Source organism: Triturus cristatus, chromosome 3_1, assembly GCF_964204655.1.
Source record: "Triturus cristatus chromosome 3_1, aTriCri1.1, whole genome shotgun sequence".
Lineage (NCBI taxonomy): Eukaryota > Metazoa > Chordata > Amphibia > Caudata > Salamandridae > Triturus > Triturus cristatus.
The window spans coordinates 227,349,796-227,371,288 of NC_140583.1; the positions used below are offsets into that span (position 1 = coordinate 227,349,796).

General features: G+C 46.5%; 1 protein-coding gene across 1 annotated transcript in view; it reads right to left on the reverse strand.

The window, feature by feature from the left end:
- The window catches only part of LOC146859976 (uncharacterized), a 380,440-nt gene that overhangs the window by 8,276 nt on the left and 350,671 nt on the right, over positions 1–21,493 (reverse strand). The window contains exons 5-6 of the mRNA XM_085643736.1: positions 186–296; positions 74–98 (exon numbers count right to left, since the gene is read on the reverse strand). Coding sequence (XP_085499862.1) covers positions 74–98; positions 186–296 — 136 coding nt within the window. The remainder of the gene's footprint in view (positions 1–73; positions 99–185; positions 297–21,493) is intronic.

The window sequence follows — 21,493 nt, forward strand, 5'->3', positions numbered from 1 at the left end:
AATCAGATGAGTGTCTTTACTTCACTCTCAAGTAATGAGTGGTAATGGAGCGAACACTTGCTTCTTACAGTACCTGGAACTTCCTGTAACTTCTTTCCCTGCAAGAGATGACATAGATAAAAACTGTTAATAGTAATAGTGATAAACACAACATAACTCTTTGCAGAAGTATATAGTGCTGTTACCTTTAGACTTGTTCCTCATTAGAAGTATCAGACATACTATTAATCCACTGATCAGGGCTACTGATCCTATTGCAATCAAAATGGGCTTCCATGGCTCATTGCCCAGTGGGCCTGAAAAGGATAAAAATAATAATGTCACTGATAGAAATTCCATCACTGGATCCAAATATATTGTCACAATGCCTTTTTCATCAATGGAACTTACGACATTTATACCACCGGCAAGCCAATTTATTGGTGTTGCTAAATGTGTTGTCATTCCTTCCTTCATTCATTTATTATTGGACCTACTGGCTTCGGTGTATAAAAGCTAATTGTAAAATAAGCAATGGCAAAGCCAGTAGGCCAGCCTTTACTGAGGTACTGAATGCAAACCCAGGCATGCATAAATGCTGTACATGAGTTTACTAAACTCAAGCCAGACGATTTGACTTTGCAAATGCTTCTTTGATTACGGATATCCCACAACATGTGTCTCACACATGATCATGTCACCCTTTCCCACACCCACAAACATACACTCAACGGCTGTAAAACACAATGCTCCTAAACACACAAGCAAACCAGGACATTGTTGAGATGCCAGTGGCAATAGTAGTGGTGATGGCTGAGGTAATCGGCTTGAAAGGAACTGGAGAATCAATTACAACCCCTATGATAAAGAAATCTATAAACTCTCCCTTGCCAAGTACAAGGCAGTTATCACCAATGGAAAATCTACCTTTTTCACGCAACAAATAGAATGCTCCAAGCATTCTACAAGAAAACCTTTTCAGTTCATAAATAAACTAACCAAAGCGCTAGAGGCAAAAGGATTCAACAATAGCCAATCTTTCTACGAAAATATAGACTCCCACTTCTGTAACAAAGTTGGCCAAATTTATGAGCAATTCACTTCTTCTAGCACCGTTGACTTTAATATTAGCCCTTCTAAAGCTCATTCTCCTATTCATGACTAACTTCCTGTCAACAGCTCCTTACCTAAACTCAACCACTTTACTTTTACTGCAGTACTGGAAGTCTGTAAATTAATCAAATCCACTGAATCTGGGTTGCCTTATGAGCCCTTGCCCCCCCCCCCTTCCATTCTTAAACAGATCCCTGATTCTATTGCCTCGTACCTCACCAGTATCTACCAGGATGTTTGGCACTTGGATTTTTCCTAACATGTGGAAAAAGGCTTCTATTCTGCCACTTCTTAAGAAGCCTCACCTGGACCCAGATAAATGAACGATGAGATAAAAGGAACAGAAGTCCGCGAGGTCACGTAGAGCTCCCGTCATGCTCCGCGGCCAGTTCTGTATCCGTGTTGCCGACGAGACGCTGAGGGTCGGCAGGAATCTACGGTGCAGCACTGATAACAGATGGGGACATGACAGCTAGCGGTTGAGCTTGCGCGGACTGCAGAGGATTTCGATTTGCCAAGACAGCTAAATGTCTAGAGAGACCATTCAGGGTCCAGTACACAAGAATACAAGATGAACAGTTCATTAAAAACTGCTTTGACATCTTTTACCTCAGTAAAACGGCACTCGCTAAAAAAAGCTCACGGAAAAATAGGCTCCCAAGTGAATCCTCTAAAAGTACAAAGCATTGCACTTTTATAATGGCTTATGCGGTTTCACTTTCTAAAGTCTCTCTTGACCATGAGCAACAGATCGCCTCTACGGGTCCGAAGTCTCCCTCAGAAAATGAGCAGTTACCAGGAAATTTGTGGGATGAGAGGAGCCTAACTACGGAGTCAGCTCCACATCAATACTTTGCTTCAGATGCTCCTAGAGAAGATGAATCCTCCAGCTGTAGCAGCAGGGGAGATTCCTCACTCCAGATAGCATCACAAGACCACCACCTTACTCTTCATGATCAGCCAGGTGGCTTCAGAAAAGAAGCTTTTACCATTAGCACGTTCATCATCCAAAAAAAACATACCCAATATTCTCCTCTCTCAAAACTTCGTCTTCCGAAGGCAAGGGTGATCCAGAGCAATGCAAAGGGCAGCGAAGGCCAGCTCCTTGCCTCTGTAATCGCTGACAAGCCAGATCAGAATTGCAGGCCTGGGCGTAGTTTGCGGACTTCCTGCTGCTCAGGTAGAAATTCTACCCGAGCGGCAGCTCGCGCTCGGCAACCTATCGTTCATGAGCTTGGACAAACTACGCTGCACTATGCAAGGCTGAGTTTTCTGCACTTCACGAGCACCGCAAAACGCGAAGTGCAGAAAACTCCGCGCACGTAGCGGAGTTCATCGTCCATTCCTACTCAGTTGCACAGGCTAACAAATTTTGTAGAATTATTACCAATTCTCGCTGTGTGAATAGGGCTGGAGAGGGGAATTAAGAACATGCTGGTCTAGAGCAATCTGGCTGCCTTTCACTCTACTCTCTCCGCCTGCTCTTTCCTTTTTGTTTTGACGGTTTTACTTACTCTCTTCTGTCTTTTATGCTCTCTAATGTACCTTCTGTCTCATAGTTGTGTGCTTGTTTTACTTACTGTATTCGGCTTAGAGGCACAGTGGCGGCCCCTCGCCTCTTACCTCTAACCAGTCTCACACTGCTTCAGAAGTGGAGAAAAAATGGGAGTTTCCTCATGTATAATTTTCAGTTTGGCTGGGTGGAGTAACATATATTGCAACTGCATTGGTCTCAGTTTCTGTTTCACACTGGGTATGGACATCCTCTGTTGTTGAACCAGCCGTGTGTAGTCGGGGGAAAAGCGGATTGTGTGATATTCAGAGGCATGGTTTCCCATCCGCCTGACCTCCTGGAGAATACAGTCGCTGTCCCTATAATTCAGGATTTTTTGCAATAAGAGCACGGGGTGCAGCGCCAACCGGAGGAGCTGGGGCCATTGCCCAGTGCGTACACACAATCATGAACAAGGAGGATAGAGAGGCCTCTGGGAACATATCCTTAACCAATTTTTTAAGGAACAATTCAGGAGTCCTTCCCTCAATTCCTTCAGGGAAACCAACAAATCACAAGTTGCATCTTCAGGAGCGACCTTCTGCGTCTTCAGCCCTGCGTTCTAGGACCACGGTCTTCTCAGAAAGGTCTGAAAGGGTGGTTTTCAGTGCTGAAACCTCGGCCTGCTGCTCAGTAATGGTTTGCTCCATAGCTATGGACTTCTCTGCCACTGCCACTCTCAGTAGACCCACGTCCAGAGAAACATCTTCTATCTTTGCTTGTACTACTGCACTCGAGATCTCGATGTCCACAAGGTTCTGTGGTCTGGTGGGGTACGTTCGTGCTTTATCTGTATTTAGAGGGGGTCTCGCAGCAATTCTGTCTGCGGTGGTGCGCCCTGCGCTGTGTATTGATTCATTTTGGTCTGTTGCACCCCCCCTCTCGCCCTGTCTTTACCCATTTACATATGGCCAGGTCTAAAGTGGCGTGGCATGGTGAGCAAAAGAATGATGGATTTAACCTAGATCTCTTGACAGGGGGTGAATGTTTTGATTTGTTCAGCATTCCATCCATCAATTGTGTGTCTTTTGCTTTCTCGCCCTAAGTGCGCCGGGTATGCCCAGACGTGGGTCCCGGGCTCACTGTGCCACTGGAATCAAGCTATCCTGGCTGAAGAGAGTTGAAACCCCGAAACCGGTCCTAGGATGCTTGGTTGCAGGGAGTACCTGGCTTGGCAGTTCGGCCTGGACTGTTCCCATGAGGCACAGGGTTAAGACTGATTTGCATATGGGCAGGTCTAAACTGGGGTGGCATGGTGAGCAAAAGAATGACTGGGGGTGAATGTTTTGATTTGTTCAGCATTCCATCCATCAATTGTGTGTCATTTGCGTGGCTCCACTTCTCAAGACACACAACACCCACCAAGCGCAGGTTACCTCCCTGCGTAGCTAAAGTTCCCACCACTCTCACTGCCAGGTATACGTGACATGCGACTCCCAGGGCAGCAGCACACCCAAGGACAATGCAGGAGTCTATGAGGCCCCCTCCCACGAAGAGGAGACCGCGTGCAGGTACCATGGGGTTTATATGGGGACTCCCCAGCTGTGAAACAGGAGCCGCACACCCTGCTCCAGACGCTGTATACCGCTAACCAACAGGGTCCCCACCGGACGACTCGTAGTGCCTAGTGAGTGCGTCGCACAGGTGGGACAGATGGAGCCAGTTAGGTGGAGTGAAGCAGTTCAAAATTTGGGGGAAGGTGGATGGTCATGGCACTCCCCAGGGCAATTGCTCAGCAGCCTACTCCGCGGGGTGCAATGCTCTCACCAGCATGCGGTCCGTGGAAACCAGTGAAGTCCCCCAGTCTCAGCTGCATCCAGGTCCAGCATGAGCCTACAAGTGAGACATGGGGCAAGTGCAAACCATGGTGGCGCACTACTGCACTGACTGCTCCCTCCAAGACCTTTGCAGTGCAGGCTCAGCCCCCAGGCGAACCCCGATGGCTCCAGGGCACGCAGGGTGGTAGCCTAACCCAAAGTCCCCCACGTGTTACTAAAATCAGGTGAGGCCCCATTGTTGCAGCATAGTCAGTCCAGGGTGGGGTTCCTGCGATGGGGCGTCTAAGTCTACTAGCTAGCAGCCCCATAGCTTGCTGGAAAGTCCTCAACAAGACAGTCCACCCAGCACCTAGGCAGCGTTGACAATAACATGCGGCCGCCGGTTGCCAGATCATATGCGGCCCGGAATCTGCAGCCCCGGAAGGACACCACTGGCCAGGTCTGTCCTCGCGACGAAAGTCGGCCTCTGTCCCTGCAAGCCTCGAAAGCTCAAAGGGGCACTACGTGGAAAATCAGCCTAGGGTCCCCCACACGTAACTAAGGCCAGGTCAGGCCCCAGCACTGCGATATAATCAGCCCAGGGTGGGCCTCCTACGATGGGGTTGTCCGTGCAATGGTGGCTGCTGATTTGCCCTCCTAGCAGGCACGGTCCACCACAGCAGCTCGGCAGCGTGGACAGGGTCCCACCCCAACCCATCACGTCAGCGGCACCCGGATGCCAGATCACACAAGGCCGGGGATCAGCAGCCCACTGCTTGCCAGGTCTGTCACCACCGTGAAAATCTACCTTTGTCCCCGTCTCGTGGCACCACAGCGTCTCTGGCACCTCCCTCCAGCTATAAGGGCAGCCCTTGGGCTGGAAGAAGTGGGAGGGGTAGGAATGCAGACAATTATGTGGGCTGGCGCGGTGCTCCCTGGAGTGCGTCCGCCACGGCCGCCTTCTTGGCCATGCCCCTAGGTTAAAATGTTAGTACAAAACCAGATAACTAATTTTATAAGCTACTCGCGCCCTATCGAACATTCAGACTTAGCATTTGAAGAAATCTATAAATTTACAGAAGGGGTAACCGGCTAATTCATAATGGGAGGTGATTTCATTCTTCTCCAGAATGTTAACATCGACTCCTCACGTCCCAATAAGCAACAGAATAAACATAAATCCATCAAGGTTTTAAAAAAGCTTGAACAGGATTTAGCTCTGGTAGAGCCCTGGCGCAGTGATCTACTTCATGATAGACAGTACTCCTGTTTTTCCAAACGATTTAATTCAGCCCCTCAAATGGATTTTTTTAGTATCACACTCATTTCATTGCGGCCAGGCTGAAGTTATGGCGAATGGTTTCTCAGATCATTCAGCAGTCTCAACTGAACTATTTAATCCAGAGTGGAAACACATAAACTACAGATGGTCATTGGACAAACCTCTGCTAGCCAACGAAGATTGGGTTTAAAACATGCGGCGGACTATAGAAGCATTTCTTAAGCGTAATATGGGTACGGCCTCTGTTTTTTCAGTATGGTTTTCTTTGAAGGCCTTTTTGTAGAGGCAAGGGGCCAGATGTACGACCATTCCATTTTGTGAGTTGTAAATTGGGATGTTTTGCGACTCGCAATTTGCGACTCACATAATGGAATGTACAACAGTTTCTCAGACACTGTTTGCGATTCTTAATGGGGTCGCTAAAGACCTACCTCATTATTATTAATGAGGTAAGTTGCCATTTGTGACCCCTTAGGAATCTCACACATCACAGCGATGGTGGCTTGTTGGCGACAGCAGACCACCATGTGTTTTTAAATAAAGCAACTTTTTTTCCCCCCAATGTAGCTCGTTCACCTTAAAAGAAAACGGGGTGAGTTTAAAAGAAAAACATTTAAAGTTTTCTTTTCAGTTTTTAAGGGCAAGCAGTGGTCTACGGGACCACTGTCTGCTCTTTAAAAATATTTTTGCTGCCAAACACTTAAGTAGGTGGTAACTGTGATTGCTTTGCGATTATGCGGTCGCAAACCAATCGTTCATACAAGTACAACTCGCTGTTAGAAAGGGACGCCCTTGGCACGCCCCTTCCTAATAGCGACTCGCAAACCCTAATTTGCGAGCCGGTACTCGGTTACTGACTCGCAAAATAGGGTTTTTATATACCACAATCCTTTTTAGTAGGTGCAAACGGGCCGATTTTCCATTTTCGACCGCTAAAAAGGGTCGAAAATCTGGCCCAAGGTTATTTCTTTTCAAACAAGCGAAATTTAAGAAAAGAAGGTGCAGCTTAAACAATTGCAATTGTCATTAAATCAGACAACCCTAGCTTTTACTACACAGAAAGCATCGGTAGTCAAGTTAGAGCTACTCCAAGCAAGACAGAAAATGAGTATTTTATGACTGCTGAGATCATCCATCATAAATCATACTTGCAAAACGTTTTTTTTATTTTGAGGAAAGTGAGCACATGGGTAAATACTTAGCTTGATCAATAATACAAAAAAATAACCATAATTCAATAAAATCGATCTTAGAGTCAGATGCGGGTGAAGTAGCCACTCAGCCAGATTTAATAGCTGCTTGTTTTTTGTTTAAACACTATTCAAGAATATATTCTGACCTGCAGAGCTCCATGCTGGAGTCAATTGAAGGCTGGCTAGAAGGTATCACCCTTCCACCCTTGTATAAGGATCAGCAAGCATCCATTGTCCCACCTACTTTAGCCAAACTTGAAACCAACGACTATTATTGTCCGGGTCGCTTTGGTGAAAATTAATATTTTTCCTTTTTTTTTTTTTTATTTTCGCTAACTTCATGATTAAGGTGCAGCAATCTGTTTTTGATTAGATTGAGGAATTTAATTTGGCCGAGGAAGGAAACCCACATTGATTTAGTCGCTGAAACTAGACCAGGAAGAAAGAGGGCTGGCATTTCCTAAAATGAAACTATGTCATCAGGCAGCTTTTTTGGATTGGTTATCCTGAGGACAATGATTTCTATTGAAGTAGAATGATCAACAAAGCAGAATCCAAGCTCTTTTCATTTGATATAATTCCCATACTCGATAATCAATAGATTTAATAGGATCTGGCAGGAGTTTGATATACATAGATTTCACCTCAACCTGCATCGAGTCGATAGTAGGACTTAAGGGTTACATCTGAGGGCTTCACTAACAATCAAAGGGATGGCCTTGGATATCAGCAGCTGAATGTTATTATATGGCAGCAAGTGTTAGCCATTCATCCCCATATTAGCCCAAACTCTCAGGTTGGCTTTATTCAAATCACACACTTTTGCAGTGGCTACATACCAGGAGATAAGGTGCTAGCTGATAACATTAGCAAACCTTTTTTTGTAACATGTCTAAGGGTGCAAGCAAGTGGTATCATGTACTACGCCAGAAACTCTATGAAGAGGCCGTGTCTGCGTTGGTAAACAAAATTACATCCATGACTTGGTGCAGGATTGACGTCCCCAAATGGAGATGTCATAACCTTCTGAGCTCCAAGGCCATTTGCGCAGCTAATTATTAGAGAATGTCCTTCTTTAGTAGATGGATGCTGTATTATACCCCGCTAGCGCTTAACATAATGTATTTGGGGGCCTCGCCCAAAAGGTTTTATGTACGGTGATGAAAGGGGCGACTGGCCTCATACAGGTTTTACTGGTCCCCTATTGCATAATTTTTCGAAAGAGGTATGCTCTGTTATTAGCCATAAATTAAATTTGAACCTTGTGCCAGATGGCTATGGAGCTCTATTTGGTATAATGGCACAGTATCACAAGATTTCCCTTGGGCAAAGGCAATTTTTGTTTCTTTCCACCCCAGATGCAAGATCTTTGGTTTTAGCTAATTTGACATCTAGGGAAATCCCTAGTCTTAGCCAATGGTCCGCAAAAATGCGGAGGTGTAGAAAGATATGAAAGCTTGAATGCAGCAAGAATTAGATCTTCAGATTCTCAAGAATGTGGAAATGCTGAGATGAATGATATTGGGCTGTTTCTAATTTCTCTGCTCTTTTGTTTTTTTTCTCTTTTTTTGTGCTTGTTTTTTTCCTGTACCTAAGCATTTACTCTTATTCGAATCAGGATTTACATTTTTCAGAGATCATGTTTTTTATACTGCATCAGTTAAAAAAAAGGACAAAAAAGATGAGATAATGACAGCTAGGGATGGGACAAGAAGTACTGCAGTTACAGTCTATAAACATGTGAGTAAATGTGGTTGTATGGTAGAAGTTTGGTAGATTGCAGCTCCCTTGCCCATCTCTGTACAGACTGGTGTACTCACCTGTCTTTGCTCACCAGTGCCTAATTTTTACCGATGGAGCCCACCGGCACGCCTTTATGGGGACGGCCACTTATTTATTCTCATCCGACTTTCACACTGAGCAACAGAGAGAAGACAGAAAGAGGGGAAGGCAGGAAGAAGAGAAAGACTGCAAAACCGTCACAAAGGGAGAAAGCAGAATCCTGCTGGAGAGTGATAAAGGGGCAGGGAGTGTCTGGTGATGGATTATAGAGGCATGAGGTGGTAGCAAGACTATGCAGCTTTTGTATTTGGCACAGTGACTGTTAATAGTGCCGGCCGCAGGCTTCTGAGCAGAGCTTTGGGCACCGACACTCATCCTTTTACAAATAAAGCACGGGTGCTTACCCTAGTAACAATCTGCAAGTCTCATAGCCAGACATATGTATGAACTATCTTGTCTCTTAGCCAAGACAGAGTTTTGCTCCAGGGAACATCCAGGCATTTCCCAGTCAATGGTATGGGTACATTGGTGATCTCAAGTTTCTTGAACCATGGGACATAATTGTTTGTATCTCTAATCAAGACCATTGTCGGCTTCAGCCTCATCAAATTCCTTTCGAGCATTCAGCTTCTTGTCTGTGTTGACTAGAGTCTCCGAGACTTGGCTTTGCGGACTAGTTGCTCCATTTTAGAGATTTTGTGGCACAGTAGCATCCGCAGTGAAGGGAGCCGAGGTCTGCAAGACTGGATCAGCAAGTGGTAATTTTCTTTTCTTAATAGACCTTCCAGTAGCCTCTGATGTGTCTTTGGACTAATGAGGAGAACGTAGATGGCTTGATGCAGAGGTGTTTTATTGGTGATCTTTGTCTGTAAGGCAATGTTTTAATTGTTTTGAAGTTATTTCACTGGGAACAGCAAGCTTATAATGTAAATGTTTCCCTTTAGCTTCTTAATCGCCTCCACCAAACGGGAAAAATCTGACTTTTATAACTCTCCTGTTAGCAGTCGGCCGCAGCTTGCTTTCAGGTGCAACTTGGACTCTGAATGGGTGCATGAGATTTTGGCCCCGTGGAGGGCTGGTCCTGCGACTGTACCTCTGCCAGTGGTTGCATCTGAGGTGCCCTGTTTGATTCCCTTTTTGCTTTCTTCTTTCCCTACCAAGCCACCCTTTCTCAGACAGGCCGACCTGATGCTGCTATATTATATGTCAGAACTTGGTGTCTTTAATAAATATTGCCAGATCATTTGGGCCCAGCTCTTCCTTGGACGCTGCCTCACTAGGTTAGACCAGCAATGATGCATCAGTATCTCTACGGCAGTGAACGGTGGAGCGTGGGTACCAGTATCACCTTAGTGCTATCAAACAAATATTTTCAAGGGAAACTTGATGCTCCTGTTTCTTCATGCTCCTGCCTCCTTTGGCAACTGCTACAGTGCTTCAATGTTTCCTGTATGCAGGTAGTGGTGGGGTTGTTATGTCCGCTGGGAACAATGGAGAGTCATCTTCGGGGATCTATACTAAAACTTTGCTTCCATGAAATCTCATTTCGCTCTGAAGACACTTGGGGGGAAAAGGTAGAGGATTCTGTGGTGAGATCCTTTCCACCATTCCAGACCCACTGTTTTTGAGCGGTAGTCAATGGAGAGACTCTGGTTGAATATGTATGAAGCTGGACTGCGTTTGTTGAGCCTTTTTTCTTATTATGAATATTCCCGTGCCCAGCAAACCATGCAGAGATATGATGTTAATCCTAATGTCCCATAGGAGACTGAACGGGGCATTTGATGAAACTAGACGAGAATTGTTTTCTTTTTTTTATTCTGATCAGGAATACTGCGACCAAATTACACCCCACATTTTTTCCTGATGCAAGGTTAGTTATAATCTCTTTTGCGGAGTCTACGTGTTTGACGTGAACTTCCCAAAAGAGAGTTCAAAGTTCCTCCAGCTATAACGAGCATTGGAAATGCAACAGTTCTCGCATTTGCTTGAGTTAGAGCTATTGGTGTTGTAAATGACAATCTCTTTTCCCCATGTGTTACAGAGTTTATGTATGTGGCGTGCAGTGGAATTATGTGGGTTGGGTTGGAATTATTGGTTATGGAATTGTGTGGCATGTAGTGGATTTGTGTCGTGGAATTAAGTGGCAAGGTGTGCTGTGGAAAAATTTGGATAGTAATTATGTGGTATTGAGTGTACTGGAATTATGTGGAGTGGGATTGCGTGTTATGGAGTGTAATTATGTTGCATGGTATTTTGTGTTGTGCAGTGGTATGTACTGGAGTTTAATTATGTGGTGTGCCATTGAATTTTGAGGCATGATGTGGAATTTTGTGGTGTGGATTGGATGTATGAGCCTAAGCTCGACCTAAAAAAAAGTTACTGTGGAACAGACTGCAAATAAGAAGGGTGATGTCCAGGATGCATTCAACAGACTGAATCAGTGGGACGATTTTATACAACACTGTGAATGGTGCAACAGAAGTTAAAGGATGGCAGCATTATGTCTAAGCAAACCAAGTGGTTCGAGGCATATGAGCTGCAGATCACACACTTAGGATAAGATCGCCATCTGGTGTTGGGCTCGGATGATTGCAGGTTGTTGTCTTCGGAAGAAGCCTTTTGGTCACGAGATAGGTGACTCCTCCTCTGGACAACAGTGCGCATGGGCATCCACTCCATCCTCAGATTGTTTTTTTCCGCCATTGGGTTCGGATGAACATTTCCACTCCGGCTGAAAACTTCTGAAATCCAGCTTTCAAAACCAAACAACCTTTACAACTCGACGTCGAAATCCAATCGGACCGGTTCCGGATACGGCTCATGGAAAGGACACCTTTTAAGAAATGCCCCCAATGTGGAGCAAAGTTCCCCCACAGTGACCACCACGAGGTCTGCAACCAGTGCCTCTTGCCGGAACATAACGAATCTAACTGTCCAGCCTGCGCCGCATTCCGTTCCAAGAAAACCATCCGGGACCGAAGAGCTCGACGCCATATCATGGCCAGACTAGCTCCAGAACCAGAAGACATCTTTGCCCAGGATGTCCCGGAAGACGACTCCGAAGACCTCCAAATCGTATCCGAAGCGGACGATTCTGATGACCTCATCACTCCGGGGCAACGAGTGAGTACCAGTGCCCCTACCCCAACCCCCCCAAAAAAGACATTGGTCAAGACTCCGCCAGCTGGCCCCAGTCGCGACCGAAAATCGTCTTCAGAAGCCCCGCCCTCGGGCCCGGCTCCGAAGAAATATAAGCCTGCAGGTGGCTCGGGCTCGAGCAAACCTCATGTTATTGTGCCCACAATACCTTCGGCACCGAAGACTCAACCCCTCTCGGCACTGAAGCAGGCTCCGAGACCATCGAGGCCGAAATCTCCACCGGCACCAAAACGTTGTTCGGCACCGAAACGTTCTTCGGCACCGAAATCTCCGCCGGCACCGAAAAGTTCTTCGGCACGAAACCATCCTCGGTACCGAAAAAAGTCCACAAAGACTCTACCGATCACCCAAAACACAGATCGGAACCGAAAAAGTCGGCGCCAAAGCCACTTTCGGACAATGAAGAACTTTTTCGCCCGGATCCCACGCACAAAAGGATTTATATCAATCCAAAAACCGGACATGTCACCGCTGTGCCATACAAGAAAAGGAAGCTGGACACAACACCTCCTCCAGCTCCCGTAAAGAAGAAGGACTTTGCCACCTCGCCCATTCGTCCTTCCTCTCCTATATTACCTCTCATCCCACCCCTCTGCCCCCACCTCCTTCTCTTCTACCATCTCCTTCACATACACCACCTCCGCAGGATGATGGTGATGATTTAGGGGGAGGGGGAGACCCGGATGACCTTAATGATCCTACTGATCCTAATGATCCTTTCACACTCCCGGATAAGGCACCCATAGATGACTGGGCTTACCCTTTACCTGATTTTCCTGATCCCACTACATACCCCTCCAAACCCTCCCCTCCTGATGACCATTTAGGGTTTGGACGGCTGATAAACAGGGCGGCACTGTTCCATGGCATCACCATGCACTCAGATACACCTGAAGAGGACTTTCTCCTCGACACATTTAAGCAGTCGCAAAAATCAGTTCAGATCTTGCCCTTGATTAAGGGAGTGATAAAACACGCCACTGAGGTTTTTAAAGACCCTGTTAGAGCTAGGGTTCTTAACCCCCGAATTGAAAAAAAATATAGACCGGCCCCACAGGATCCTGCGTACATTAAGGCGCAGCTCCCTCTAGACTCTTTAGTCGTTTCAAACGCAAGAAAGCGGGCTAACTCCCAAACAACAGGAGACACACCGCCCCCAGACAAAGAGTCCAAGCTCTTAGAGGCCTCGGGCAAAAGGGTTGCCGCACAAGCTGCTAACCACTGGCGTATTGCCAACACACAAGCCCTATTGGCCCGATATGATAGGGCTCATTATGATCAGCTAGAAGATCTTTTACAACACCTGCCTGATCAGTACAAATCCCAGGCCAATGACCTCATCCAAGAGGGAAAGCTAATATCTAATGCCTCAATCAAATGTGCACTAGTCGCAGCGGACACCGCCTCTAGGGCGGTCAACACAAGCGTATTACTTAGACGCCACGCATGGCTACGTATTTCCGGCTTTAAGCCGGAAGTACAAACAACCCTTCTTGCTCAACCATTCAATCAGGAGCAACTATTTGGACCCGCAGTCGACACTGCACTAGAGAAGATGAAGAAAGATAACGAGACTGCCAAATTGATGGGAGCATTACAGTCTCCACAACCCCGAGGCTCCTTTCGACGCTCCTTTTACAGGGGAGCCTCCAAAAATGTGGGTACAGACACCTCTTCCACTTTCAAAACCTCCGCACAAACATCCCCTAACAGAGGATATTTTAGAGGAGGATATAGGGGAAACAATACCAAGGGCCGCGGACGCGGCAACACCAACACCCGCACCTCTCCAGCCACTAAACAGTGACTTGCCCCCACTCCCCCCAGACCATTCCACTCCAGTCGGGGGAAGACTCCAACAGTTCCTACCTGTCTGGAATTCCATCACAACAGACAAGTGGGTAAGACAAATTATCCAGTTTGGCTACTGCCTCGAACTCACAAACACCCCCCCACACATACCACCCAAACACCGTCCAATGTCACCACACCATCTTACACTCCTCAAACAGGAAATTCGGTCCTTGCTTCAAAAACACGCAATAGAACCAGTTCCACTCCAACATCAGGGTACAGGAGTATATTCTCTATACTTCCTAATTCCCAAAAAGGACGAGACTTTAAGACCCATACTCGACCTCAGACTACTAAACCAGTACATACACTCAGATCACTTCAATATGATCACTCTCCAACAAGTCCTCCCACTACTTCAACATGGCGACTTCCTTGCCACATTGGACCTCAAGGACCCATACTTTCACATCCCTATGCATCCCGCTCACAGGAAGTATCTACGATTTGTGGTAGACGGGCAGCATTATCAGTTTACAGTCCTCCCATTCGGAGTAACAACTGCACCCAGGGTATTCACCAAATGCTTAGCAGTAGTGGCAGTGCATCTCAGGAGACAACAAATCCATGTCTTCCCCTATCTCGACGATAGGCTCATAAAAGCCAATACTCTCGACAAATGCGTTCTCCACACTCACCGCACTATTCAAACCCTACACGACTTGGGATTTACCATCAACTATCCCAAATCTCAACTGCAACCCTCCCACATACATCAATATCTGGGAGCCACCATAAATACGTCCAAGGCCATAGCTTATCCCAGCACAGCCAGGACAGCCAACATACAAAACCTCATCTTAAAATTTCAAACTCAACACTCTTCCAGCAAGAGTGTTTATGCAACTGTTAGGCATGATGGCGTCATGCATCTCCATCGTACCCCACACACGACTTCAAATGTGTCCCTTGCAAGAATGTCTAGCACAACAGTGGAACCAGGCTCACGGACAACTTACCGATCTGGTGTTGGTGGACAGTCGCTCACTTCGTTCACTGAAATGGTGGAACACCATCAACCTGTCCAAAGGACGACCGTTCTTAGAGCCTCTTCCACAAGTAGTGCTGACCACCGACGCATCTCTCACAGGGTGGGGAGCCCACCTACTTCAACAAACCACTCAGGGCAGATGGACCACTCAACAAAAACTGCTCCATATCAATCACCTAGAACTTCTAGCGGTGTTCCTAGCACTGAAATCCTTTCAAGTACATCTAAAGAACAAAACTGTCCTCATCCGCACAGACAACATGACGACAATGTATTACATACAAAAGCAGGGGGGACACATTCTCTCCAACTGTCCCAACTCGCACAGAACATCTGGAGATGGGCAATTCCCCAAAACATCTACCTGCTAGCGGAACACCTTCCAGGGGTTCACAACCAGGTTGCCGATCTCCTAAGTCGTCAGACACAGCAAATCCACGAATGGGAATTACACCCCAAAGTCCTATTCCCATTCTTCCAAAAATGGGGCCAACCAGACATAGACATGTTCGCCACTCACGAAAACGCAAAATGCCCAACCTTCGCCGCCAGATTTCCACACCCACAGTCGAAGGGCAATGCAATATGGATGAACTGGTCAGGCAGATTTGCATACGCTTTTCCGCCTCTCCCACTCATTCCATTTGTGGTACGCAAGCTCAAACAACAGTCGCTAAAACTGATCCTAGTAGCTCCCACTTGGGCACATCAACCCTGGTTCACGACACTTCTGGAACTATCGCTAGTTCCACATCAAAAATTGCGCCTCTCCCCGGCTCTATTAACCCAGAACCATGGAGAAATCAGACACCCAGATCCACAGACACTGAACTTGGCAATCTGGCTCCTGAGGTCTTAGAGTTCGGTTACCTCAACTTCCCACCAGACTGTATGAATATCATAAAAGAAGCTAGAAGACCTACTACTAGGGCGTGTTATGCTGCAAAATGGAAAAGATATGCCATTTACTGCACTAACAATGATATACGTCCACTGGATGCTTCCATCCAAAACATTATTTGCTATTTACTACACTTGTAGAGATACAATTTAGCGTATTCCTCCATACATCTACACCTAGCGGCCTTAGCAGCCTACTTACAAAATAGACAACACCTCTCCCTCTTTAAGGTACCAGCCATCAAAGCCTTTATGGAAGGTCTTAAAAGGATTATTCCTCCAAGATTACCACCTTCCCCAGTGTGGAATCTCAATATTGTTCTAACAAGGCTCATGGGTCCCCCATTTGAACCTATGCATAAATGCGAACTGCAGTTCCTAACATGGAAAGTGGCTTTCCTTATCTCAATCACATCCCTGCGAAGGGTAAGTGAAATACAAGCCTTAACTCTTGAAGAACCATTCCTACAACTACATCGTAACAAAGTGGTTCTTAGGACAAACCCGAAATTCCTCCCTAAAGTCATTTCCCCTTTCCATCTTAACCAATCAGTCGAGCTGCCAGTCTTCTTCCCTAATCCAGACTCAGTAGCTGAGAGGGCCCTTCATACCTTAGATGTTAAAAGAGCCTTGCTTTATTACATCGACAGAACCAAACCCTTTCGCAAAACCAAACAGCTGTTTGTTGCTTTCACTCCACCACATAAAGGCAACCCCATTTCCAAATCAGGTATAGCCAGGTGGATAGTTAAATGTATCCAAATATGTTACCAAAAAGCTAAACGCACTCTTACAGTTCCCCCTAGGGCGCACTCCACGCGTAAAATAGGGGCTTCCATGGCATTCTTAGGGAACATTCCCTTAGAAGATATTTGCAAAGCAGCCACATGGTCTACCACACACACCTTCACTAAACATTACTGTGTTGATGTGCAATCCAAACAACAAGCTTCAGTAGGCCAAGCTGTCCTAAAAACTCTATTCCAAACTGCTGCAACGGATACAGGTGACCACCGCTAGGGGAGACACTGCTATATAGTCTATCCTAAGTGTGTGATCTGCAGCTCATATGCCTCGAACGGAATATGCTACTTACCAGTATGCATCTGTTCTTGGCATGTAGAGCTGCAGAGCCACACACACCCACCCGCCTCCCCGGTACCTGTTCCAGCATTGTCTTAATTAGACACTACACATGGACATCCTTTCTCTTTATTCTTATACACTCCATCATTTCCCATCATGGCGAAAAACAATCTGAGGATGGAGTGGATGCCCATGCGCACTGTTGTCCAGAGGAGGAGTCACCTATCTCGTGCCCAAAAGGCTTCTTCCGAAGACAACAACAACCTGCAATCATCCGAGCCCAACACCAGATGGCGATCTTATCCTAAGTGTGTGGCTCTGCAGCTCTACATGCCAAGAACAGATGCATACTGGTAAGTAGCATATTCCTTTCTGAAATGCCATGACCGCACCAGGGGCGAGTTATATAGAAAAGGCTAGTTCATCTTCCTGGGGATTGGCAAGGGATAAATATTAAGAGGATTTTGGACATTTCTTCATCATTCACTTTGCTACATTCTGAAACAGAAACCAGTTGTTAACTAGCAACAGGGAAGACATCTAAACAATGAGCAGCGGCAGGTCTGAGTGGGCCCTTGTCAGTATGGCATGAAGGGACTGAATGAGGGTCTGGAAAGAGACTTGGCATTTGAAAGTAGAGTTGTGGTCAGAGACCTGACAGATTAAGACATCAGGGCCAGGAGAGTAGGTGTGGTGAGAAAAGGAGTGGAGAAGCAGGGGAGAGAGAAGGGACAAGAGCAGAAAGAAAAAGATATAGTACGGTTGAGGCAATTAAGTGAAAGAAATGGTACTCAAAAGCTGGGACAGCACAGGGCGAGATAAGCCAGAAACGTGCAGGGGGTGCTGATGTACTTCTCACCTGGATCAGTACCCAGTCAACTGGCATAGTAGACAAAGCAGCCAATTAAAAGATAGCAGGAGGAGAAATCAAGCAAATATTCAAAATTGATGCGAAGAGTATAGTATACTCCTGGAAATATTCACACACAATGCTAAGCTACAGTTGTGTACTTGTACATACCAAATCATCCCATGGGCGACATATGTCAACAACATCTTTGCAATTGCACACCCCAATAGGGAGCCCAGGAACCAGATCCAAATTAAGTACTGTGCATCACTGTTGGATGCGCTATACAAATGCTGCAATGCAATTGATCTATCCTTCATCCCGCTCAATAGGTGTAAACACGCACAGCATGCAGAAGTCCTTCCGTGAAAAATGTTGCCTCTGGACCTGAACACGGAGTCCTCTGAAACGAGTAGTGCTGGTTGAAGCAGCTGCAAAAGAAGTTAAAACAAAACCTACAAACAACGGTCTGCAGCAACAGCCTTAACAGGAAAAAGAAAGCAAGGCCCCAAATGTTCCATCTCCAGTCACAAAGAAATTGGCTGCAGGAAGAACCAGGTCCCAAAAACAATCAGTGGCCAAGGAGTTGAGATTTCCAAGTCTTCTAGTATCCCATCTGGGTGAGGCACCATCACCAAGGAGGCAGCAACAGTTGCCCTGTGCCTGGAACACCAGCATTCTGCCTTCCTACCAAGACCAGTGTGCCCTTAGAGGAGTAGAGAGCCTGGACTGAGCAACACCCAGCAGGAAGCCTGGCAGGTGGATCCTGGTGAGCAGAGTTTGAGGTGCCCAGTCTTGTCAGAACCGGTGTTGCAAGATAGTCGTCCCCTCTCTTGCAGAAGTCGGCAATGCCCGTTGGGGCTGCAGTGAAGTTGAGGGCTGTGGCTCAGTATCACTGATGTGCCAGCAGGGTCACTGGGATTGTCAGAGTTTTCGTCAGTGCAACTTAGACTGTAGCCATCATCCATGCAACTGAGACTATGGGCAGTCGTCCATGTCTGTGACTCCTGTGTACCAAGAGGGAGCAACTGAGGCTGCTGGGGCTATTGTCCAAAATATCTCATTTGATCAGGACTGTCACCATATCGGCGATCCCTGTATGCAAATAGGGGGCTACAGGGACAGTTGGGACCATTACCATGTCAGAGGAATGGCCACAACCTGCAAGTCCAGGCACCGCCTGTAGGGATGCCGCTGCTTCACTAACTTACTGGCAGGCAGTGCAAAGAAGAAGGAGGTTCTGCACCTGAAAGCAGTTGCCCTCTGCAACCACCTCAGAATGCTGATCCCGCCAACTGTGGGAAGGACATGGTGTTGCTATTTAGTTTGGAGCAAGAGGAGAGAGAAGTATCTCTGCTCCTGGACTCTTCTAAAGCCCATGGTTGGAGTAAGATTGAAGCAGTGCCTTAGGCCCATGTGAGACTGGTTGGTTTACCGCCCGAAGAGATGAGAAACTTTCAATACCAAAGCTAGACTTTGATGTGCATTGCTAGTCTGGCCAACACCTGGGTTCACCTGTTAGACTCCTCCAGGGAAGCAGAATATAGCATGGAGGAAGAAGGGGAAGAGAAAGGACCCACAGGGGTCGTAAGAGACTAGTGTGTGAATAATTTAGTGTGTTGTGTTTAGCATTTGTAATAAATGACGATTTCTTGCACTAAAGATCATTATTGAACTGGGCAATCATCATATTGGGATTACAAGGGTATTTTGAAATACGAGCCCTGTCATATCTTGCACCTACCTCCCCCTGAAAAGTCTTGGACTGCTCATTTTGTGCTACCAGTGAGAGTAAAGTGCTGATGACATAGTACTTCGCCAAGTTACTCATGACCCATAGTAGTTCAGACCCTGGGACATCAGGAGGGAAAATGTCACAACATCCATGCTTGGTAGCTCTTGCGTGCCCCTTGACCCTCTGAAAGGGGTTCTGACAGTAAGCATCATCAGCCAACATATGCGCAGGTATATGCAGTTCTCTACCATTTATCCTGTGTCATTTATTGATGGCGGAGGGGATGGGGGAGAGACTCCATTGAATCATCCCATGTGTAGGTCCTTACTGCATCACCTGTCCATATCTGGGGATCGTTCCAGTCCTCAGAGATCGAGGATAGCTCCTCCCTCATTTTAGTTATTTAGCTAAGATGACCACATTTGAGGGTGTATGGGGATTGCAAAGATGGCCCTTCTTTGATGTCTTTTGGCAAGACTGGATTGATCAAGTTTCCTGCAAAAACATATTGTGAGGATACCCACTGTTCAGTCCAGATTACACACTCAGTTGAGCTGCTATTAAAGATGCCCTCACAGAAAATGGAAAAAAGGAGCATAATAGTTATTTTTCATGGCAATAATAGATCAAACTATTTGAGTCCAAAGACTTTTCTAAAAATTAATTTTAGTTAATTCCGTAGTATTTTCCTGTAGTATTGTATTGTGACCAGTGTTTTGCTATGCTCTACACGATTTATCCAAAATCTTTAAATGCGCCGTGAAAATAACAAAGCATGCACAGAACTGAAAAAAAATGCTGCTTTCCACACCAAGAAGAATGCAGATTTGAACGTTTTGTTTACTCATAGGTGCCTGGAGTGGGTTAGTCACCGATAGGCTGTTCATAAGATCTACTCAGGTGCAGATAAATTGTTCCTGCGAGGATCCCAAATAAGTTCTTTCCATCATACATGGTGCCACCCATCCCATAGATAGATGTGTCAGGGGACTCATAGATTATCACTAATAGATACCAGATGAGTCAGGGATCCCTTTGCAGGCCCCGGACCTTGCAAAGACCTGTCCCTCTTGTTGTGTCGTTGGAATAACCCACACCGAGACTGGTAGGTGATTATCTTGTTCTTTATTCGTTGCGTATCTCAGTGCCTACATGCACGTCCGTGCTCTCTGCCCTCGTGTCCAGTAATGCCTGCCCCACTCCGGTCTCTGTCCCCTCCCCTTGGTCGAGTGCAGGGCCCTAGTGCCCCTGACCCAGTTCACTACATCTCCCCCTTTGTCACGAAAATAATGCGGAGCGAGAGAGATAGATCTATGTATGTGTTGAGAAGAAAGGGAAAAAGAGAGATAGAGAGAGAGAGAGATAGAGAGAAAATGGGAAGAATGGAGAGACATGTATTTATCCCCATCACTACATTTCTTCAATCAGTCTTTTTGTCCTTTTGCTCACTCTTCTTGGACAAGTCCCTTCTTTTTCTTCCTGTGATTCCTCTTCTTGTCCTTCACTCTTGTCCGTACCTCTTCCTTCATTTTCTATTGCTGTGTTTCTCTCCTGTGCGCCGATGTTCTGTGCTGCAGTGTCCTCTCTGTCTTCATCGATGATCTTCACTCCTTTGAAGTGAGAGCTGTTTCTTGTTAATTGGTAGGGGCCCGACTCCACCGTGATCATTGGCCCCTTGACCTCCGTTATGGTTAGCTTGTCCTTTGAAAATGGACTGTCAGACTTTCTCCATTTTCGCTGATGCACCACCACTTGGTCCCCTTGCTTGAGGTGCACCGGAGTGGTATGTCGCCTGGCGTCCGCGTATGCTTCCATCTTCTTCTTTGCCTCCTGGTCCCTGACAGCAATGCTGGTGTGTTCTCGTGACCTCTTCGCCGCTAACTGTGGTAGCCTCCTTCTGCTTGTCCTCCCCAGTACTAATTCAGCTGGACATCATCCTGTGGAACTGTGGGGGGGTGTTTCTATAGTCTCATAGTACTTGACAGAGTGCCTGTCCTATGGATATCTGTGCCAGCTTTGCTCTTTGGACAGCCTTCTTTATGTTGCCCATGAACCTCTGCACCATGCCAATCTCTTGCGGCCACAGAGGCGTTATCTTCCTGTGATGAATGCCTAGGTAGGTCATGAATTTTTTGAATCCTCCCCTGAAAACGGAGGACGGTTATTTGTCTTTAGTGTCTTGGGTGATCCCCAGGCTGCAAATATGTCATCTAGTATTGGTAATGTCGCAGTTGCTGATGTCGAGGAGATGTGGCGT